Source organism: Moschus berezovskii, chromosome 5 (assembly GCF_049115385.1).
Source record: "Moschus berezovskii isolate FMDL1 chromosome 5, NW_MosBer_1.0, whole genome shotgun sequence".
Taxonomy (NCBI): Eukaryota; Metazoa; Chordata; class Mammalia; order Artiodactyla; family Moschidae; genus Moschus; species Moschus berezovskii.
In genome coordinates, this window is record NC_142464.1 from 70,000,956 (window position 1) to 70,022,932 (window position 21,977).

The following is a 21,977-nucleotide window of genomic DNA, read 5'->3' on the forward strand; positions in this document are numbered from 1 at the left end:
GTAAACCAAAGACAGACCGTAAGGTGGCAGAAGTCTAAATCAGGTAACCAGGTTCGGTTTCATGGTGTTGCCTATCATTTATATAAATGCATATTCTAAATATGAAGAAATGATTATCTTCCCTATTTCATTACTTCCACCTCTGTAAAAATAAAATCATTATTTTATTTTTGATAAATGATGATTGCTTGGTTCCATTCTCTTTTCCAGCTCTTACTGAAAGTCCAGATATTGCTTTCAGTGTCTCATCTCCCTTTCTCACCTCTACCAATTGCTTCCATCACGACTCTGCTGAAACTGCTGTTGTCGAAAGGTTACCAGTGATCTCCACATTGCCGATCCAGTTTTCACTTCTATCCTCTTTTCCTGAAAACATGCAAATATCAACTTATACCAAATATTATTTTAAATGTAGAGGCAGTGTAGGAAAGAGGTTAAAAGAATAGAATAATAAAATGGCTTGGGTTTTAATCCTGACTGTGCTTCCATATTTAAAATACTAGCTGTGTGACATTGAGGGAAGTTCCAAATAAGATGAAGATAATAAGAGTACTCAGAGCAGCTTTGTGAGGATTAAACGAAATAATGATGTAAAGGACATAGTACTGTATGTGGCACGTGGTAAATAGTAAATGTAAGCTATTATTAATAGGCTCAAAAATGTTATTTTATTATTGAGTGAGGATATAAATATAATAAGGGATGATATTTTAAGGATGAGGTTTTTTATTACAAAATACTTGATACATGTATAAGAATATCTGTAATCAACACCTATAATTTACCACCTAACCTTGTAATTTACCATCTAACCTAACCTTGCATTCTTGATCACATTCTTGTTATCCTTAATATTTCTTTTCATAGTTCCTTTCACCCTTTGTATCCATGTGACTGTCCTGAATTTTGTGTTTCAATCTCTTGAGTAAAAAAATAAAAGGAATAGATTTAGATAATTGTATATGTCCTTACGGAGAAGGCAATGGCAAGCCACTCCAGTACTCTTGCCTAGAAAATCCCATGGATGGAGGAGCCTGGTAGGCTGCAGTCTGTGGGGTCGCTAAGGGTCAGTCGCGACTGACTGACCTCACTTTCACTTTTCACTTTCACACATTGGAGAAGGAAATGGCAACCCACTCCAGTGTTCTTGCCTGGAGAATCCCAGAGACGGGGGAGCCTGTTGGGCTTCCGTCTATGGGGTCACACAGAGTCGGACACGACTGAAGTGACTTAGCAGCAGCAGCATATGTCCTTAATTGTTTAGCTTACTTTATTGTGATAATTTATTGTATGCTTCTGTGATTTAGTTTTTCATTAAATTTTTTTGCCATGATTTATCTTAATTGTATATGTGTCTAATTCATTAATTTTCATTGAGATAATTACAGCATGTACTTTTGGGTGCTGTTGTGTGAATTAAATGAGTTGATGCACATTAAGTGCTTAAATAGTGCTTGCAGTTACCTTAATAGTAAAGGTGCAAAGAAAGATAGTCATTATGTTGTTTCTTTTTTACTGATGTACAAAATGCTGCTGAATGAATATAACATGGTTTCTTTATCTGTTCTCATGCCTGTGGACTTTGGATTGTTTCCAGTTTGAAACAACAGAACACAGTACTGCTTTGAATGTTCATCTTTTTATACCCTTGTACAAGTTTCTGCGTGCCATATATGTTGACCTAGAAATAGAATTGCTAAGTTGTAGGTTATGCCTGTGTTCAGCTACATTAGATAATGCCAATTTGTTTATCAAGATTATTGTACCTGTTTGTATTTCAGCCAGTAGTGTATGAGTTACCATTGCTCCATACCCTTGCCAACATTAGGTATTATCATATTTCTCATATTTCATAATCCAGTGGTTGTTAAATGGCATCTTGTGATTTCATTTCCGTTCCGTTCCGTTCTGTCGCTCAGTCGTGTCCGACTCTTTGTGACCCCGTGGATTGTAGCCTACCAGGCTTCTCTGTCCATGGGATTCTCCAGGCAAGAATACTGGAGTGGGTTACCGTTTCCTTCTCCAGGGGATCTTCCCGACCCAGGGATCGAACTCAGGTCTCCCACATTGGAGGCAGACCCTTTAAAGTCTGAGCCACCAGGGTGATTTCATTTGGATTTTATTAATAACGAGGCTGTCATCTCTTCATATGTTTATTGGTTATTTGTACTTCCCTTCCTGTGCGAGTTTGTTCCTGTATTCTACCCTTTTCTGTCTTTCTAATGGGTTGTCTCTTTCTTAACACATTTGGAGGAATTCTTAAATATTCTTCATACTTATCCTTTGTTGATTGTATTTGTTGGAAATACAGTCGCCCAATTTGAAGCTTTCTTTTCTCTATATATGGTCTGTTAATCATGCGTGCATGCTAAATTGCCTCAGTTCAGTTCAGTTCAGTTCAGTCGCTCAGTCGTGTCCGACTCTCCGAGACCCCATGAATTACAGCACGCCAGGCCTCCCTGTCCATCACCAACTCCCGGAGTACACTCAAACTCATGTCCACAGAGTCGGTGATGCCATCCAGCCATCTCATTCTCCGTCGTCCCCTTCTCCTCCCGCCCCCAACCTTTCCCAGCATCAGAGTCTTTTCCAGTGAGTCAACTCATCGCATGAGGTGGCCAAAGTATTGCAGTTTCAGCTTTAGCATCAGTCCCTCCAATGAACATCCAGGATTGATCTCCTTTAGAATGGACTGGTTGGATCTCCTTGCAGTATAAGGGACTCTCAAGAGTCTTCTCCAACACCACAGTTCAAAAGCATCGATTCTTCGGCGATCAGCTTTCTTCACAGTCCAACTCTCACATCCATACATGACCACGGGAAAAACCATTGCCTTGACTAGACAGACCTTGGTTGGCAAAGTAATGTCTCTGCTTTTTAATATACTATCAAGGTTGGTCATAACTTTCCTTCCAAGGAGCAAGCGTCTTTTAATTTCATGGCTGCAGTCAGCATCTGCAGGGATTTTGGAGCCCAAAAAAATAAAGTCTGACACTGTTTCCACTGTTTCCCCATCTATTTCCCATGAAGTGATGGGACCAGATGCCATGATCTTTGTTTTCTGAATGTTGAGCTTCAAGCCAACCTTTTCACTCTCCTCTTTCACTTTCATCAAGAGGCTTTTGAGTTCCTCTTCACTTTCTGCCATAAGGGTGGTGTCATCTGCATATCTGAGATTATTGATATTTCTCCCAGCAAACTTGATTCCAGCTTGTGCTTCTTCCAGCCCAGCGTTCCTCATGATGTACTCTGCATATAAGTTAAATAAGCAAGGTGACAATATACAACCTTGACGTACTCCTTTTCCTATTTGGAACCAGTCGGTTGTTCCATGTCCAGCTTCCTGACCTGCATACAGGTTTCTCAAGAGGCAGGTCAGGTGGTCTGGGATTCCCATCTCTTTCAGAATGTTCCACAGTTTATTGTGATCGACACAGTCAAAGGCTTTGGCATAGTCAATGAAGCAGAAATAGATTTATTTCTATTTATAGAAATAAATATTTATAATAATATAAAAATTAAAATATAAAATATAAATATAAATAATAAAATAATATATTTGTATAGAAATAAATATCTATTTCTATAGAAATAGAAATAAATTGCCTCAGTCATGTCCTATTCTTTGAGACCCTATGGACTGTAGCCTGCCAGGCTCTTCTGTCCATGGGATTTCCCAGGCAAGAATACCAGAGTGGGTTGCCATTTCCTCCTCCAGGGGATCTTCCCAATCCAAAAATTGAACCTTCATCCCTTGTGTCTCCAGCATTGGCAGGTTGGTTTTTTACCACTGGTGCCACCTAATCATATAAATGCCTTAGTCTTCAATCATTAATTTTCCTGGAATTGATTGTTTATGGTATGAGGTAGATTACAGTTTCATTTTATTAAATGTTTTTTGAAGTGGGAGAGGGTTGTACCATTGTTCCAATAACCATTTAATAATCATCCTTTCTTCATTGAATAGCATCTCTAGAACAGTTTGGGGGTGGAAAAATCGACAGCACGTTCCCTTGTTTTGTTCCTTGTTTTGAAGGGATGCATCTAAATTTTTACCATTGAATACGGTGTTTGTTACAGGTTTGCTTTACCCTCCAAGGAAATTCCTTTTGTCCTAATTTTTCTTAAAAAGGTTTGAAACTTGCGTGGGTGCTGAATTTTATTAAGTGCTTTTTGGTTAGCTCCTGAAATGATTCTACAGTTTTTTTCCCTTCAATCTGTTAATGAGAGGAATTAATAGATTTTTCTAATGTTTCTGGGCTTCCCTGGGAGCTCAGTGGTAAAGAACCCTCCTTGCCAGTGCAGGAGATGCAGGTTCAATCCCTGGGTCAGGAAGACCCTCAGGTGAAGGAAATGGCAATCTGCTCCAGAATTCTTGCCGGGGAGATCCCCTGGACAGAGGAGCCTGGTGGGCTATAGTCCATGGAGTTGCAGAAGAGTCAGAATGATTTAGCAACTAAACAACAGCAACAATGTTTAACTACTCTAATCTTGGTCTGTGATATATTATCTTTTTTATACATTGCCAGATTGTTTTAGCAAATGTTAATTAAGTTTATAGGGTTTATATGAATACAACTATTTAAAATAACTTTTAATCTTTACAGCAGAAAATATGGGTGCAGAATTGAAAGCTCCAATTATTAAGCAAGAACCTCTCCAAGTAAGAGGTAAATATGTTTTATTCTATTTTTTATTATAATGGTACTTTGAACTATATATATATAATTAGTTTCTATAGATATCTTTACAGTTATAAAGGTGTATTCAGTTTTACTTTTTAAAAAATATATTGACCATAAGGATTTATTCTATTTGTAAACTAATTTTCTACTGAAATTTGCATTCTGGTCATAAATTTTATGGTAATTGTTATTTCAAAAGCCCAAAGAAAGGAGTAAAGGCAAATAAAAATTGTTTTATCATTTTTAGAAAAGTAATGTGATTAATAAAGAACTAGAGGCCAATACCTGTGGCATGTTGAAATCGAGATAGTTTGGACATTCTTGATTTCCATTTCTAGGAGTGATTAAGTAATGAAGGAATTCTTGTTTGCAGTTCTCTTCTTTATAATTGGGCTATGGCTCCCATGTCCAAAGTAGCATATTTTATGGAGGTACTAATTCTGTGAGTAGGATCACCATGGCTTTGCTGCTGCTGCTGCTGCTAAGTCCCTTCAGTCGTATCCGACTCTGTGTGACCCCATAGACGGAAGCCCACCAGGCTTCCCCATCCCTGGGATTCTCCAGGCAAGAACACTGGAGTGGGTTGCTATTTCCTTCTCCAATGTGTGAAAGTGAAAAGTGAAAGTGAAGTCGCTCAGTCATGTCCGACCCTTAGCGACCCCACGGACTGACTGCAGCCTACCAGGCTCCTCCATCCATGGGATTTTCCAGGCAAGAGTACTGGAGTGGCTTGCCATTGCCTTCTCCACCATGGCTTTAGCGTCAGACAAAAGTAAATTCAGTTTGTAGCTTTAGCATGTACCAGCTTTATGGCTTTGGGCAGTTTACTTGATTTTTCTGAGTCATAGTTTTCTCCTCTATGGTGGTGCTGAAAATGGGACTTCTTTTTTGTAGGATAACTGTGGAAATGATACATACTGTACAATCACAATTAAGAATACTTAATGTTGTATTACCATCAATAATCTGGACTGGGAGAGGCCAACAGGGAGTTCTAGATACTTTGAAGAAACTATTAAAAAGTAATTTAAAAAACTAATTTTTTTAAAGAGAAATGTATTTATCCTGAAATAATCATTTGAATTTACTATTTTAGGATTATTAGAATAAGGTAGTTTAGAGACTTATGCAAAAAGAAACCTGAACTTCCTTATATACTTTTTTTCAAATAAAGTTTTGATTTTTATATAGAACTTTATTTTTGAAATGTTCTTATTAACTATGATTTGTGAATTTTGACTTTCATAGTTTAAGAGTCTTTTTGCCTTCTTCAGTAGTGGATAGTTTAGTCTTAATTTATTCTTTCAATTTGCAAGTACAACAGAAGCCTTAGTAGTTACTAGATATGAGAATAGAATATGAAGTAACTTGGCAACAGTTTGAAACAGAACACATGAGTTTCTGCTGTTTTTCTCCTGCTTTTCCAAGATATGCTTATGTTATTTATATCATGTGACTAAAAGTCTAACTTTATAAAAATGAACAGACCAATGTTGGCTGTAATTTTAATCCACAGAGTGTAACTGATGCCAAATTGGTATTTTGTTACTGATGTCTGTCATTTTTTATGAACAGTTTGATACTTGATAATAGGGGAATAATTTAACAGAAGGCAGTGTTTTGCTTATAATCAATAATTAACTTCCTATAATTTTTAACTGATAAAAATGTTCCTTATATTTATTTCACCTTTGTTACTTTATGTGAAATCGTTCAGTGAATTTCAGACTTTTTTGACTGCAACCCACATAGGAAGTACTAATGATGTAATATATATATAGATTATTATACGTAACTGAAACAAGTTTTCACAAAAAATGCTGATTCTTCATTATATGCAATACTCTTTGATTACTTTCTGTTTTTTTTTTTTAATGTTGGTTTCACCAGTGTTTGTAGAACACTGAACCAGCATGTAATTTTTTAATTGAAACTTCAGTTCATTTTCACTTAGACTTTCCAAGCAATTTAAAGTGTACTAGTCAGACAAGACTGAGCGACTTCACTTTCACTTTTCACTTTCACACATTGGAGAAGGAAATGGCAACCCACTCCAGTGTTCTCGCCTGGAGAATCCCAGGGATGGCGGAGCCTGGTGGGCTGCCATCTATGGGATCACACAGAATCGGACACGACTGAAGTGACTTAGCAGCAGTAGCAGCAGCAGTACGATTTAACAGACCAGTAATACCTTTGCAAGGTGTCCTTTAGACAAAGGGTTGATCTTTTGGCATCCAGTCTGGAAGATCCCCTGGAGGAGAGCGTGGCTACCCACTCTAGTATTCTTGTCTGAAGAATCCCATGGACAGAGGAATCTGGGGGGCTACAGTTCATAGGGTCACAAAGAGTCGGACATGACTGAAGAGACTTAGCATGCAAGCAAGCACTGATGAACTATGGAGTTAAAAGTTTAACTTTTAAACTTTAGACTCTGGGTGGTTGCAAGTTTAATTCTGTCCTGTTCTGTACTTGAAGTAGACTTTATTTTCCCCTGATGCCATCCAGTGCATCAGGAAAAACCTGTTTTCTATGGAACTCACTAGTGACCCCACTTAAAAATTATCATATGTTCATCTTCAAATGTGACTTCCAGTGTGCATATTTAGTATGTTTTCCTTTTTTTTTTTTTTTGGTTTTAGTCAAAGCAGTTCTTAAAAAGAGGGAATATGGACCAAAGTATACTCAGAATAATTTCATCACTGGAGTCAGAGCAATGAATGAGTTCTGTCTCAAATCCAGGTACGGTAATTTTTTTTTAATGTAGTGGTTTGCTCTATCTAAATAACCGGTTACTTCCTAGAATTTATTGCCAGCTACCATCCATGTGGAAACTTTACTATGGTTCCTTCCTAAATTGAAGAAATATTTTTATTCAGTTAAAAATATTTTTTAAAAATGTTAAAATTGTTAGCTTATTAAACTGAAGGTTGCTCTAGCTTGAGCAATTCCTGTCTTTCTTGGCTCCTTTAACTCAAAAAAATAGGCTCTTCAAAAATCTATGTGTTACACAAGAACCTTAGGAGTTCTATTGTTAATATGTAGCATAATTATCAATAAGAGTATTTGTATATTAATATAGCTTTAAAATTTGGGATTTTTTTTGGTACAGCAATTTTATTATGTTTATGTTCACATTCTAGCTGTGGTTTTTGTTGAGTGTAAATTATTTTACTTTCTGGTATCTTATTATTTTCTTCTAACTGAAGAGATTTATTGAGGTAAATTTTTTACAAATTTAAATGTTTTCCCCTCTTTTGTATGTTTATCTAGGAAAGCTATATATTTAAGTGGAAGATTTCTTGGCAATTTAGATATCAGATGATCTAGGCTTTCCCTTCATCACCCCCACCATGATACATCTTCTAGGATATAAAGTGAAAGTCTCTTATTCGTGTCTGACTCTGCGATCCCATGGACTATACAGTCCCTGGAATTCTCCAGGCCAGAATACTGGAGTGCGTAACATATGGTATAATATCAATAAGTAAGGATTCCTATAATCAGTTTTACAACTTCTGTAAATATTGAAACAACAACCAATTATAATAATGATATAAAACTATATTTTGTCTCCCATACAAAAATTTTATGAGTAAAGTAGGTTAGGTATAGCTATCTCCATATTTAGGCCAGAAAATATAATAAAGATGTTAGCAATGACCTGGTTCATTTAGTGAGTCAGTGACAGAGTGGGAACCAGAATACAGATCTTTTGCTACCTGATCTAGACCTTAGTTTTTTTATTTTTTGGCTGCAGCACACAGCTTACAACATTTTAGTTTCCTGGCCAGGAATTGATGCCAAGCCACAGCAAGAAAGCTGGGATCCTAACCACTAGGCCACTAGGGAATTCCTTAGATTTTTGTTTATAGGTCTTTTGTTGCTATTACAAAATTTCCTTAGGAAGACCAGTGGTCAAATTTAGAATGACTGTTTAGCAGAGTGACTTGATACATGTATCAACCTTTCAGAATTTAAGAGAAAGAAAAATAATTAAATAGCATGAAATTGACATATACTCTATAAATTGATACCTATGAATGATATTACCACTTAGTATTAGTCTGGACATGAGTTTGAGCAAACTCAGGGAGATAGTGAAGGACAGGGTAGCCTGGCGTGCTGCAGTTCATGGGCTTGCAAAGAGTCGGATACTTAGCGACTGAACAATGACAGTTAATCTGGATGTAAACAAATGACTGTAAATATTAAGTTTACATCCTCATATAGAGGAGTAATACTCAAATCTGTGTTCTTTCTACTTTTTTTTCTTCATGCATCAGGTATTGCAGTGGTGTATCCACAGCAGATGAAGGGACAAGCACTGCTGAAGGGTGTGACTCACTACATGTTATATTATGGTATCTATATTGAGTCAGAATAATTCTTAGTTTTTCAACTCTTTCTAAACCACTTTTATGTACAAAATGTCATCTTTAAGCTGATTTTTACAGGCTATCTAGCTTTAGCTATTAAAATGAGGCTTAGTTAGTGGTTTTTATCTGCCCTTAATAATCCTGAACTATATGAATGTTCTCTGAATAAATTCAACATATTTCTTTCTTCAGTGATCTGGAACAACTACGAAAAATCAGACGACGAAGTCCTCATGAAGATACCGAGTCGTTTACTGTATACTTGAGATCAGATGTGGAGGCAAAGTAAGAACATAGTTCTTCTAGGATAAAATACAAGCTGAATTTGGGATTAATAAAAACCCATTTTAGACAGACTCAGGATTTTTAAAATGACATGTTTTAAAAGCAGAATATATACATATTTTTTAAAGTATTTACTTTTATTTATTTGGCTGCACCAGGTCTTAATTGTGACATGCAGGATCTTTGATCTTCTTTGCAGCATGTGGGATCTTTAGTTGTAGCATGCAGAATCTTTAGTTGCAGCATGCGAACTCTTTAGTTGCGGCATATGAGCTCTTTGTTGCAGCATGAGGGATTTAGTTCCCCAACCAGGGATCAAACCCAGGCCCCCTCCATTGGGAGCACACGGAGTCTTAGCTACTGGACCACCAGGAAAATCCAAAAGCAGAATATTTTTACATTTGCAGATATGTATTAATTAGCAAAAAAAATCAGATTTTTTTTTTAATTTTAGAAAATTTGCTGTTGAATTTATTCTTATTGTGTAGATTTAATTTAGAAAAGTTTCTTAAGTGCTTTATATTTTTCCTAAAGGACCTGTGATTTGTTAAATTTTCGTATAGTTTTAGTTATCTAGATTTTATAATGATTTTCATGCAGTCATTAAAATTGTATTACTGAGTGATGGCCATGTGTATGTACATAGATCTTTGGAAGTTTGGGGAAGCCCTGAAGCTCTTGCCAGAGAGAAAAAACTTCGTAAGGAAGCAGAAATAGAGTATAGAGAAAGTAAGTATATTCATTTTAAAGCTGAGTTAACTGAAAAGCAACTTGTAAATGAGACCTGTATCTATAATAACTATGTCCTCCCTAGTGGTTGCCTACCTCTTGTGTTTGGCTTTGTTGGTTCTAGCAAATGCAAGTTTTCATTTTGGGGTTTAATTATTTTATAAAAACAATATCTATTTGTTTTCCTCTCTATAGCTTTTAAAGATCATGAGCGCAAGCAAAGCTAATTTGTCATTTCTATAAGACATATGAATATTAAAACTCAGGGTCTGATTTGAAGATTGTACCTGTTCTAAAAGTGAATCCTAGTTTCTAAAGGGTTTTGGCCTCTCAGAAGAAGCAGACAGCTGTTTAGTATCTTTATATTCACAGATAAGCTAGAGACCTGCACTTAACTCTACAGGAATGAAATGTTTACTTTTTTTTTTTTAATATACTTTTTACTGAGGTAACATTGGTTTACATAACATTATATGTTTTATTTCTGTTTATAACTTGATCACCACCAAAAATTTAGTTTCCATCTGGTACCACAAAGTTGATCCATTTTACCCATTTTTTCCTTAACCCTGCCCCTTTCCCTCCAGTAAGCACTACCCTGCCCCAGATTGGTAATCAGCATTTATAGTGGGAGCCCCTTTTCCTCTTAATAGGAAATAAAATTTAGAGACATTAAATTTTGGGGGCATTAGGGGTACTCAATTTTTTTTAGTAGGTTGATATATTTTTAAGGTATTTTCAGTAGACAGAGTTAGGAAATGCTTTTTGTTTCTTAACGGAAAATATGTAGGTTATTTTGATAAACTTCCTCCCCCCCTTTTTTCCTTTTGTATCTCTTACTCTGAAAATCCTATTTCTTAATTCATTAACATCATTAATTACATTTTTTATTTGTTCTTATATGTATGTACACACACACATAGACAGAATACAGTGTTGTTTCAAACTATCAGTATCAGTGTTCTTGCTAGTAAGGTAATTTAAGATTTCTGTTTTTCTTTTTGTCTTTACTGTGTATCTCACTGGGGATATACAGTCAAATGCCTGTGTTTTAAAGTCACTTGTAATTTCTCATTGTATGGATAAACCATCTACTAGATATAAAATAGGTTCGTTTGTTTTGCTTCTGATTTTAAGAAATTTGATTTTTTTTTTTTACAATTTTGTAAAACATTTATATGGTTCCAGAGTCACCTCAAATACTTTAAAGACAAAATACTTCAGAGAAGTTTAGCTTCCATCCCTGTCTTTTCCACCCTTTTCCCTCCCTCTAGCATAGGTAATTGCTTAAAAAATTAGTTTGAGTGTTATTTTTACGAAAATAGCATACATACTGGTAATTTAGACCCTCCTATTCATAAATAAGGCATAGTCTATGTACTTTCTGTGCTTGCTTTTTTTAACTTGATTATATGTCCCAGAGAACATTCTTTAGCAGGAAATAGAGAGGTTTCTTCATTTCTTTTATAATACTCCATTTTGGGGGGTACACCATAGTTTATTCAGTCATTTTCACCTAGGTCATTTCCAGTCTTTTACTGTTAAAATAATGATGCTGTGAATAACCTTATACACATGTTAGAGGACATACTTAAAATACAGAATTTGAGGAAGCACACTAATAAAATATTTTTTCCTTAAACTTTGAGCTAAAGATGGAGAACTGGTTCTTATATCAAGCTTAAATAACTCATCTTGCTGCACTGAAACTATACTTGTTTAACAGTTCTCCTGTCCCTCTAACCCCTGGTAACTACTCTTTTTTTTCTGTTTCTATAAATCTGACTCATAGATACCACATATAAATGGAGTCATACAGTGTTTGTCTTTTTGACTAAGTTACCTCACTTAGCAAAATGTCCTCAAGGTTCATCCGTGTGACAGGATTTCCATTGTATGTATATACCACATTGTTCAGCATTTATTTGTCCATGGACATTTTGGTTGCTTTCACTTCTTGCCCATTGTGAATGGTGCTGCTATAAATTAAGGTGTGAAAATAACCTCTTTGAGACAGTGCTTTCATTTTTTTTTGGATATATACCCAGAAGTGGTATTACTAAATCATATGATAGTTTTTAATTTTTTGAGGAACCTCTGTATTATTTTCCATAGCAGTTGCAATATTTTATAATCCTACCAGTATAGTCAAGATCTCCAATTTCTCTGCACTCCTTGCCTACACTTGTTATTTTCTCTTTCTCTTTGTTTTGTAGTAGTAGCCATTCTAATGGCTGTGAAGTGATACCTCATTGTGGTTTTGATTTGCATTTCTCTGATGGTTAGTGATCTGACCATCTTTTTATATGCTTGTTGCCCAGCTATATATCATCTCTGGAGATAAGTCTATCCACGTCCTTAGCCCATTTTTTAATCAAGTTGCAAATTCAGATTTATTACCATCACCTGATATTTTTGTTTGTATCTGGGAGAAGACTGTTTAACATAGTCTTAGAATAATTGTTTTAATCTAAAACGTGAAAGGATAAGATATGTATGAGCTAAATGTATTGCATAATTCTTTTTTTATAGGGCTATTTAGAAACCAAAAAATACTGAGGGAATATAGAGACTTTCTGGGAAATACCAAGGTAAGAATATTTTTCTTTTAATGTTATGTTGAGTATGAGTTTCACAGAAAATCCTAGTATCTGTCCATGATGAAAATCTAGCATGTCTGTGATCCTATTCCAAGGTAGATCTAATCTGCTTAAAAAAACCTTATCTTTCCACCACCAAATTTACTACCTTATGTACAAATGTGCCAGAATACTCTTATTTTCCTTCCTACCAGAAGGAAATTAATATTGGGACCAGTATAGAAAGCTTACCTTTACTGTTCACTTCTTATTTTCTAAGTCCTTCATTGGACTTACATTCCCACCACTCCACTGAAAGAACTATCAAAGCCACCGACACTTCCACGATGCCAAGTCGTCATGCTCAGAGTCAGCGTTGCATTTAAATTGAGCTGGAGGTGTCTCCTGTCAAGAAGTGAGCACCATACCTGGAGAAAGGGCTAGCTTTGCAAATTGTCTCTTTCCTTCTGACTTAAATTTGAGTTGTTGCTTCCTTCTTGGAAAATTTAGAAATTAGCAATGATGACAACTCTAGTCATACCTTATTTGATGTGCTTTTCTTTCCCATTCATCGTATTCAAAGCCTCTTAACTTCCATTTCTCTTTTGAGCCCTACATTTCTGGCACCCCAGTGCTGCACTGAAGACCTGGATTCTCTTCAGTGGTAGGGCCTTTGTATGTCATGTGAGTCACTTCTCTGCCTTGACAGCCGCTGCCCCTGCCTCTTGCCATGGAGTAATTTAGGCTGGTGAGATCTGCCTCCTGGGAAGACTTCCTGCTAGCTTTATATCTTTTTTGCATGGAGGATCATCAGCACCAGATTTTTGAATAGCAGCTGTTTGACTTCTGAAATCTGTGTCACTTAGAGCCCTTTTGAAGATTAATACTCATCAGCCTTGAAATGTTACAGATTTTGAATAAAATTTCTATTATACTTTTTTTCTTTTTTACTAGTAATAGAATAAGACTTTAGTATTTAATTTTCTACTGTTTCCATATTCCTTCTAGGAATACTCACTCTCTCACTAAAGATGGTTGGTTTCCTTCTGTAAAACATAACAGGATTATTCATGTTTCCTGGAATAAAAATACCTTCTTTACTTTTTTTTTTTGTCTATTTATTTATTTTTTATTGGAGTATGATTACTTCTCAATGTGTCAGCTTCTGCTGTATAGCAGAGTGAATCAGCCATATGTATAAACACATCCCCTCCCTCTTGAACCTCCTTCTCACCCACCTACTTTGGATCCTTTTTTATCTCTGATCCAGACACTGCCTTCTCTATTATATTCTTCTTCATTTTATGGGAACCCCAATAGTGAAATATATGAACTCACTATATTTTAGGTTTGGCACAAGCACCCTCTCAATGCTCAGTGTTCTGATTGATATCTTGTCCCTTTAATACATTTTCCCTTTAATAATATTTCTACTTTTTTGTGCCTTTCCCTCTAATCCTAATTCTCTGAACTTCTTGGGATAGTCTTTCAGCATACTGAAGTGGGTGGCCACTTGCTATTCCAGGGGATCTTCCCAACCTAGGAATCGAACCCGAATTTCTTGCATCTCCTACATTGGCGAGTGAATTCTTTACTACTTGCGCCACCTGGGATTGAAATGATAGTGTCATTTTGAAATTACCTGTAGCTCTTTGAGTATTTTATGCGGATTTTCCTCCTAGTCCTCTGAAATCTGTCCATCTACTATGGATCTGTTGTTTTTTGAGATTTTGCTTCCCTTGCTGCTAGATTTCCCTGGACCTTGTTGCTGCTGCTACTGCTAAGTCACTTCAGTCGTGTTCGACTCTGTGCGACCCCATAGACAGTAGCCCGCCAGGCTCCCCTGTCCCTGGGATTCTCCAGGCAAGAACACAGGAGTGGGTTGCCATTTCCTTCTCCAGTGCATGAAAGTGAAAAGTGAAAGTGAAGTCACCCAGTCATGTCTGACTCTTCGCGATCCCATGGACTGTGGCCTACCAGCCTCCTCCGTCCATGGGATTTTTCCAGGCAAGAGTACTGGAGTGGGTTGCCATTTCCTTCTCAAGGACCTTGTTGCTATTTCCAACCTAATTATTACCAACACATTTTCACCTTTTCTACAACTTTTTTTTTTTTTTTTGGCTGTGCCATGAGGCTTACATAATCTTAGTTCTCCAGGACTGCAGCGGTGGAAGAGCCCAGTCCTAACCACTGAACTGCCAGGGAATTCTCTCTGCAACCTTCTTTCAGAGCAATTTGAGCTCAGTGAATCTCTTTTTCCTTATTATAACATTCTGTTATGGTTTAAAAATCTCATTTTCCTTCCCTGTCTGTTTACTCCATAAATTTTCAGAACTTTCTTCTAAAGAAATCTTTTTCACCTTCTACCTTAAGTAGCATGTTTTCATTTTCTACTATTCCTATAACAGTTTCATTTTTTTTTTCCTGTACTAAGCGAAGGATATGGTATATTCTCGTTGTAGTAAAATGCACACACACTGGTTTTTGTTTATCAGTAAATGTCGTAACTCAGAAGTCTGGAACCATGGTCAGACTTTATAAATGAATCACTGTAAAGCTTGCAGCTCCCTCTTTTGCTCTGTTGTCCACAGGAACTTAGTAGGTGCTTTTTAAATCCTAACCTGCAGACCTGACTACAAAGCATTATCAGAGTGCAAAATAACAAGAAAAGCATTTTGCTCCCCTAATGCCACATCAGCCTTGTCTTTATCCTTTCTTCACACAAAACTTATTTCTGTCATAATCTTTGAATGTGCTGTATACTCTCCTAAGACATTCTTTCAGATTTTTCATGGTTGCTTCCTTCTCATCACTGAACTCCTTTCCCATAGTATTCTAATCAAAATAGCCCTCCTTGTCATACCCCCAACACTATTCTATCAGTCTCTGTCTTAATTTCTTTATTATATTTATCACTCTCAGATATGATGGATTTATTCTCCCTCTTCCTATACTAGACAGTGAGATCTATGAAGGCAGGGACTCTATTTTGTTTACTCTTGTGCTCCAGCATCTAGAACTGTGCCAGGTATGTAGTACTTGCACAATAAATATTTCTTGAATAAATTACATAAGACTGAATATATGACTTGCTTTAATAGAAAAGTAAAGTACAACAGCAAATGTGGAGCAGTGTGAGTATTCTCTGGGGGATCAAGGAAGGCTTACATAGAAGGGTAACCCTTGGCCAGATATGGAAGAAGATGAGTAAAGCTTAGAGAGGGTACAGTGACATATGATAGCATTCCCTGGAGAGGAAAGAGCAGGAAAAGAAACACAGAAAGTATAAATTCAAAGAATAGCCAAAGAGTATTTAACTGAAGAAAAATATTCTCCTTGAATACGTTCTCTACTTGTTTGATTTCCTTTTGTTTTGCTCAGTTTTGGAATTAAACACAGTGTTATCATTTGAGGGCTTCAGTCTTTAGAGAATAGTCAGGAGTTAAATGAGGGCAACAGGCTTACTGGCTTTGGCTGTTCTTGTTTTAAAAGTTTAGAAGTTGCTCAAGAAATGGAAAATTTTAGGTTATTTCTTTTCAGTATATTTTTATCACTTTATTTCTGTTTTTTAATGTAACCAACTCAGAATTTTTCTGGGAGTAAACAGGAAATGAATTACAAGGAAATAAACAACATTCTGGAAAAGGATCTACATGCACTTTCAATTTCCATCTTCCCACAATTTAAATAGGAAAGTCTAGAGAAAAAGAATTAAATAAGTAAATCTAGTTGTGAAGAGGCATTGATAGAGGAGATATTTTCTGGTGTGTCAGAGTCACATATAATCGTCATAGTGCCTTTTGGAAAAATGTTAGAGATTTTTTTGTTTTGTTTTTATAGCCACGCTCTAGAACGGCATCAGTTTTTTTAAAGGGGCCAGGGAAAGTGGTGATGGTTGCCATTTGCATGTAAGTACTGAAAAATAAACCTTTAAAAATAGAATTATATTGTTTTTAATGTATATATATGAATGTATAAATTTATTATTTGGTATCAAGATAAAGGTGCTGTCTGAAAATTTTTCTTCTGTTTTCATTGGTGTTGATAGAAATCTTTTTTAAAAAGTTGAGTTGGCCAAAGTTACATTTAGAGTAAACCAACCTGCATTGTGACTACTGAAGAGTGTCTGCCCTCTATATTTTTCTCCCATTTAACCTGGTAGAACATAATTGATGCTTTTACCTCTTTCTTTTCTCCTCTGTCTTCTTGATCTCTATTATTTTGCCTACCTTTTAATCTATTGTACTGAATAATCTATTTTAGGATGTTTATTTAAGCACATTAATTCGTAGTTCATTAGTTTGTGCTTTTATGTCTCAAATACATATACTACATGTGTCAGGAATTTTGATGTGGTCTGGAAACATAAAGGTAAAATACGTAATTGTTATCTTCAGGGACTGGAGGGGCACTAGACTAAGAGTCATTTATAATAATATAACACAGATGGTGGTAATAGGGATGGAGAGACATGGTTAGATTCAAAAAGTATTTAGGAGGACTGATTGGTGTTGGTGCCCAGGTTTCTGACTTGGACAGTTGGATAGATATTGTACTATCGCTGAGAAAAAAGGAGCACTGGAAGGAAGAGTCCGGGTGGGAGCAAAAAAATAATGGGTTCTTTTTTGAGTCTGAGGTATTTATAGGGCACCCAAGTAGAGCTGGTCAACAGAAATAATTGTTTTTGTCAGTAAAGCGGGATTAGCAGCTAAAGCTTTTTATATTGGAGGCATGTGATGTAGGGTACGTAAACTGTTTAGCATAGTTTCTGTTACATAATATGTTCAGTTCAGTTCAGTTCAGTCGCTCAGTCGTGTCCGACTCTCCGCGACCCCATGAATCACAGCACGCCAGGCCTCCCTATCCATCACCAACTCCCGGAGTACACTCAAACTCATGTCCACAGAGTCAGCGATGCCATCCAGCCATCTCATTCTCTGTCGTCCCCTTCTCCTCCCGCCGATGGTTATTATTGTTAATATATATTGGCTTGAAGCTCAGGAAGGAGATCTGAATTGGAGATAAAGAATAGTTATTAGTATATAGGTAATAATTAAAGCCATAAGAATAGTTAAGATCACCTAGAGAATGTATATACATATACATTATAATGTATGAGGAAGGAAAAGCACTCCTGAATAAGCCTTGAAGAATGCTCACATTTAAGACATTGGTAGAGGGGGAAAAAAAAACCTGCAGAAGAGCCTGAGGAAGAGTAAAGAGAAAGGCAGGAAGAAAACCAGGAGTCTGGTAGAAATCAGGGAAGACAGCGTTTTAAGAAGATAGTGGCAAATGCCTCTATAAGATTAAAGAAAATATTAAAAATGTTTTCAGGAATTTAATAGCAAGAAACAGTATGTTAAGTATATTGAGTTATTAAGTTAAGAACAGTATATTAAGTTAAGAACAATCTTGTGAGGGGTTGGTGGCGAAGCCATTGTTTAGGGATTGAAGACCGCATACAGAATGAGGAAAACTGAGACAGCAAGAGCAGATACAGTTCTCTCAAGAAATTATCTGAAGAGGAGAGGAGAAAAGGGTAGCTGGAAGGGGATATATTTATTTTTATTTATTTACTTAAAAGTTATTTTATTTGGCTGCACTGGATCTTAGTTGCAGCAGTGGGACCTTTTAGTCGCAGCATGCAAACTCTTAGTTGCTGCATATAGGATTCTCTGACCAGGGGTCAAACCCAGATCTCCTGCATTGGGAGTGCAGAGTCTCAGCCTCTGGACCACTGGGGAAGCCCCCGCCCCGTTTCCTCATTTATAAAATGAGGATGTTATTACTTACTGATATTTGTATGATAGTTATGGTAAAACATAGTAAGTGACTAAGTGTAGTGTCTGAGATAAATTATACTAGTTATTACTGTTAGAATCTGAGCACAGCTAGCTTCCTCAGGAGATAATCATGTTTATTTTAGCATGTATGATCTTCTAGTATGACCCAGACTACTTGGTCAAGCTTTGTTTTCACCTCTAACATCTGCCTAATTAAACAACCTGACCTTCACCAATGTAATGTCTTTGACCTGCTGAACAATATCACGTGCCGATCCTCTTTCGCTTACCTAAGACACAGTTTCCTTTCCAATTCCATTTTGTCCAAATGTAGAACACCCTCTTTTCTCATCAATTCTTAAATAATTTGTTTGCACATATCATGCCTCTTTCATTTAAATATTTAGTGAAACCATAATCTATATTCTTCAAATTTGTACTCTCTTGCCTAAAGCATAGTAAACTAGAAGTCTGTTTTAATTTACTTTGAACAAAATCTTGTGTGTCTGTGTTTATTATATGTATATTATATAAGCTTATATATTATATATTATTATGTACAAATAAGCTTATGGTGGGAATTTTTATCTAAACCTGTGCTAAATTATCTTTTCTTTCTCTCCTAGCAATGGATTAAACTGCTTCTTCAAATTTCTTGCTTGGATTTATACGGGTTCAGCAAGCATGTTTTCAGAAGCGATACACTCTTTATCTGATACTTGTAACCAGGTGAGGGGTAAAAGCTTTCTTACTAATTTAAAGTAATATTTTTTTAGATTTTAGTCTAAAAGTTGACATTTTAAAAACAATGATTCCTACAGTTGGGTTGTAAAAGAGAATGGAAGGTGTTTTACTTTTAAATGATGACATACAACGAATTATGATCATAGTATTTGAAAACTGATTGTTATGCTTTAAAAGCTTTTAACAATGAAGTGTAAGATTATCAGATACTAGGTGTTTGGGTAGAGGCTTTTGCAGAAGTGATTCTTACATTAAATAGAAATTTGATGTAAGAATACGAGTTCTTATAACTGTAAGAGCCATTGGATTTGTTTGAATAAACATATAAAATAGTCACATGTGATTGATGAATTAAAATGATTTTCACAATAAGCTAGTATTTTGATTTTTTCCTTGAATTTATAAATGAAAAATAATTTTTATAAAAGTAAAATACCTTCTTGCTGCTGCTGCTAAGTTGCTTCAGTTGTGTCCAACTCTGTGCGACCCCATAGACGGCAGCCCACCAGGCTCCCCCATCCCTGGGATTCTCTAGGCAAGAACACTGGAGTGGGTTGCCATTTCCTTCTCCAATGCATGAAAGTGAAAAGTGAAAATGAAGTTGCTCAGTCGTGCCCGTCTCGTAGCGACCCCATGGACCTCAGCCTACCAGGTTCCTCCATCCAGTCCCTTTAATTCAAATTTTGAATACTACAAATCTAAGCCTTTTTTTAAGAATACAACATTTCTACTTGTGTATCATTTCATACTTTAAAAAACGTGGCCTGTTAAAACCTTTTTAATTTTTATTTGTTTATCTTCCTGTTATAAAAGAATGATTTGGGAGAACTTATTACAAAAGACACAGGTACATACAGTAAGAATATTTAAGACAAAGTTAAAAATAATAATAAAATGGCTTCCTTTTCCGGTAAGCGGCCTGAGGTGAACCCTAAAAATGGTGTGCTATTCACTTGACCCAGAAAACCCCACAAAATCATGCAAATCAAGAGGTTCAAATCTTCATGTTCACTTTAAGAACACTCGTGAAACTGCTCAGGCCACAAAGGGTATGCATATCCGAAAAGCCACCAAGTATCTAAAGGATGTCACTTTAAAGAAGCAGTGTGTGGCATTCCGTCGTTACAACGGTGGAGTTGGTAGGTGTGCACAGGCCAAACAGTGGGGCTGGACGCAGGGTTGGTGGCCCAGAAAGAGTGCAGAGTTTTTACTACACATGCTCAAAAATGCAGAGAGTAATGCTGAACTGAAGGGCTTAGATGTAGATTCTCTGGTCATTGAGCACATCCAAGTGAACAAAGCCCCCAAGATGCGGCGCAGGACTTACAGAGCTCACGGTTGGATCAACCCCTACGTGAGCTCTCCCTGCCACATTGAGATGATCCTTACTGAAAAAGAACAGATTGTTCCTAAACCAGAAGAGGAGGTTGCACAGAAGAAAAAGATATCCCAGAAGAAACTGAAGAAACAAAAACTTATGGCCCGGGAATAAATGCCGCAAAAAATAAATGCAAATAAAAGTAAAAAAATAATAATGATAATAATAAAATGGTAAGCAGCAGGGAGACCAACTTTAATAAAAATTAAATCTGAGAACTCATGTAACTTACTGTCAGATAGATTAAAACCTTTTGTAAAAGTAAAGAAAAAAGTAGGGACTTTCCTAGTGGTCCAGTGGCTGAGACTCCACGCTCCCAATGCGTGTGGCTCAGGTTCAATCCCTGGTCAGGAAACTAGATCCCGCTTGCCACAACTAAGAGTTATCATACCGCAGCCAAAGATCCCACATGCCGCAAAGATCAAAGATCCCACGAGTGGCGCCTAAGACTGGGTGCAGCCAAATAAATAAATATTTAAAAAAATTTTTTTTAAAGATAAGGGAAAAGTACAGACACTTGGTATTAGTACTAACAATCATTTTCTTAAATTTTTATACTCAGTAATTTCTTAATAACTACTATTTATGTAATATTTTGCCTGTCGAGTGGGGGAGAGGTGGGTGAGTGAGAAATATATAACACACAGTACCTGTTTTAAGTTTATGTGAACATAAGAAAATTAAAATGTAAAAATAGTACATATTATTAATTTTAGTATTAGTTGTTACTTAAAACATTGAAGACAGTTTTTAAGTGTCTGTACTCTGAAATACTATTTAGGGGTTTAAAAGCATGTGGTAGGGGGACTTGCGTTGCAGTCCAATGGTTAAAACTCCATGCTTTCACTGCAGGGGGCACGGATTTGATCCCTGGTTGGGGAACCAAGATCCCACATGCCAAATGCCACAGCCAATAGATAAATAAAAGCATATGGTAGACAGCTATATATTGATCTGGAATAATAACCATATGACTGAAAAATCAAGCTGCAAAACATATGTATATGACATATGTTTCCAGCCATGATGGACACATGGGGACTAGACTCAGTCTTTTGCTATAAACAGCTAAAAACTATACAAAGTATATTTAACAATATTTTCAAACATTGGACATTAGCAGTGCAAGACTGTGATCCCTGAGGAAGGAGAACAGGTGAATTAAATTCTATGATCACTCTGATTTTTTGCTTGGAGGCACTTTTGGGATAGTGGGTGGAGCAGGGTGGGTTACCCATCATTGAGTTGAGAAGGTAGAAATTAGGGTTCAGTGAGTCTGAGGTGGCTAGAAATTATAAGGCAGATTACACAGAGGAGGGAGCTATGCAGACAAAAGCTGCCGAAGTCTACATCGGGTTTTCCTTGAGTTGAATCTTTGCTGAGGTTTTGTTACACTTGTGTTGGGTAAAGCACCATGA

General features: G+C 36.4%; 1 protein-coding gene across 1 annotated transcript in view; it reads left to right on the plus strand.

Moving 5' to 3' along the window:
• SLC30A9 (solute carrier family 30 member 9) overlaps nt 1-21,977 on the plus strand; it is a 100,772-nt gene that overhangs the window by 24,214 nt on the left and 54,581 nt on the right. Inside the window, exons 3-9 of the mRNA XM_055433949.2 lie at nt 4,608-4,670; nt 7,325-7,424; nt 9,254-9,346; nt 9,993-10,075; nt 12,608-12,666; nt 16,495-16,562; nt 19,064-19,166. Coding sequence (XP_055289924.2) covers nt 4,608-4,670; nt 7,325-7,424; nt 9,254-9,346; nt 9,993-10,075; nt 12,608-12,666; nt 16,495-16,562; nt 19,064-19,166 — 569 coding nt within the window. The remainder of the gene's footprint in view (nt 1-4,607; nt 4,671-7,324; nt 7,425-9,253; nt 9,347-9,992; nt 10,076-12,607; nt 12,667-16,494; nt 16,563-19,063; nt 19,167-21,977) is intronic.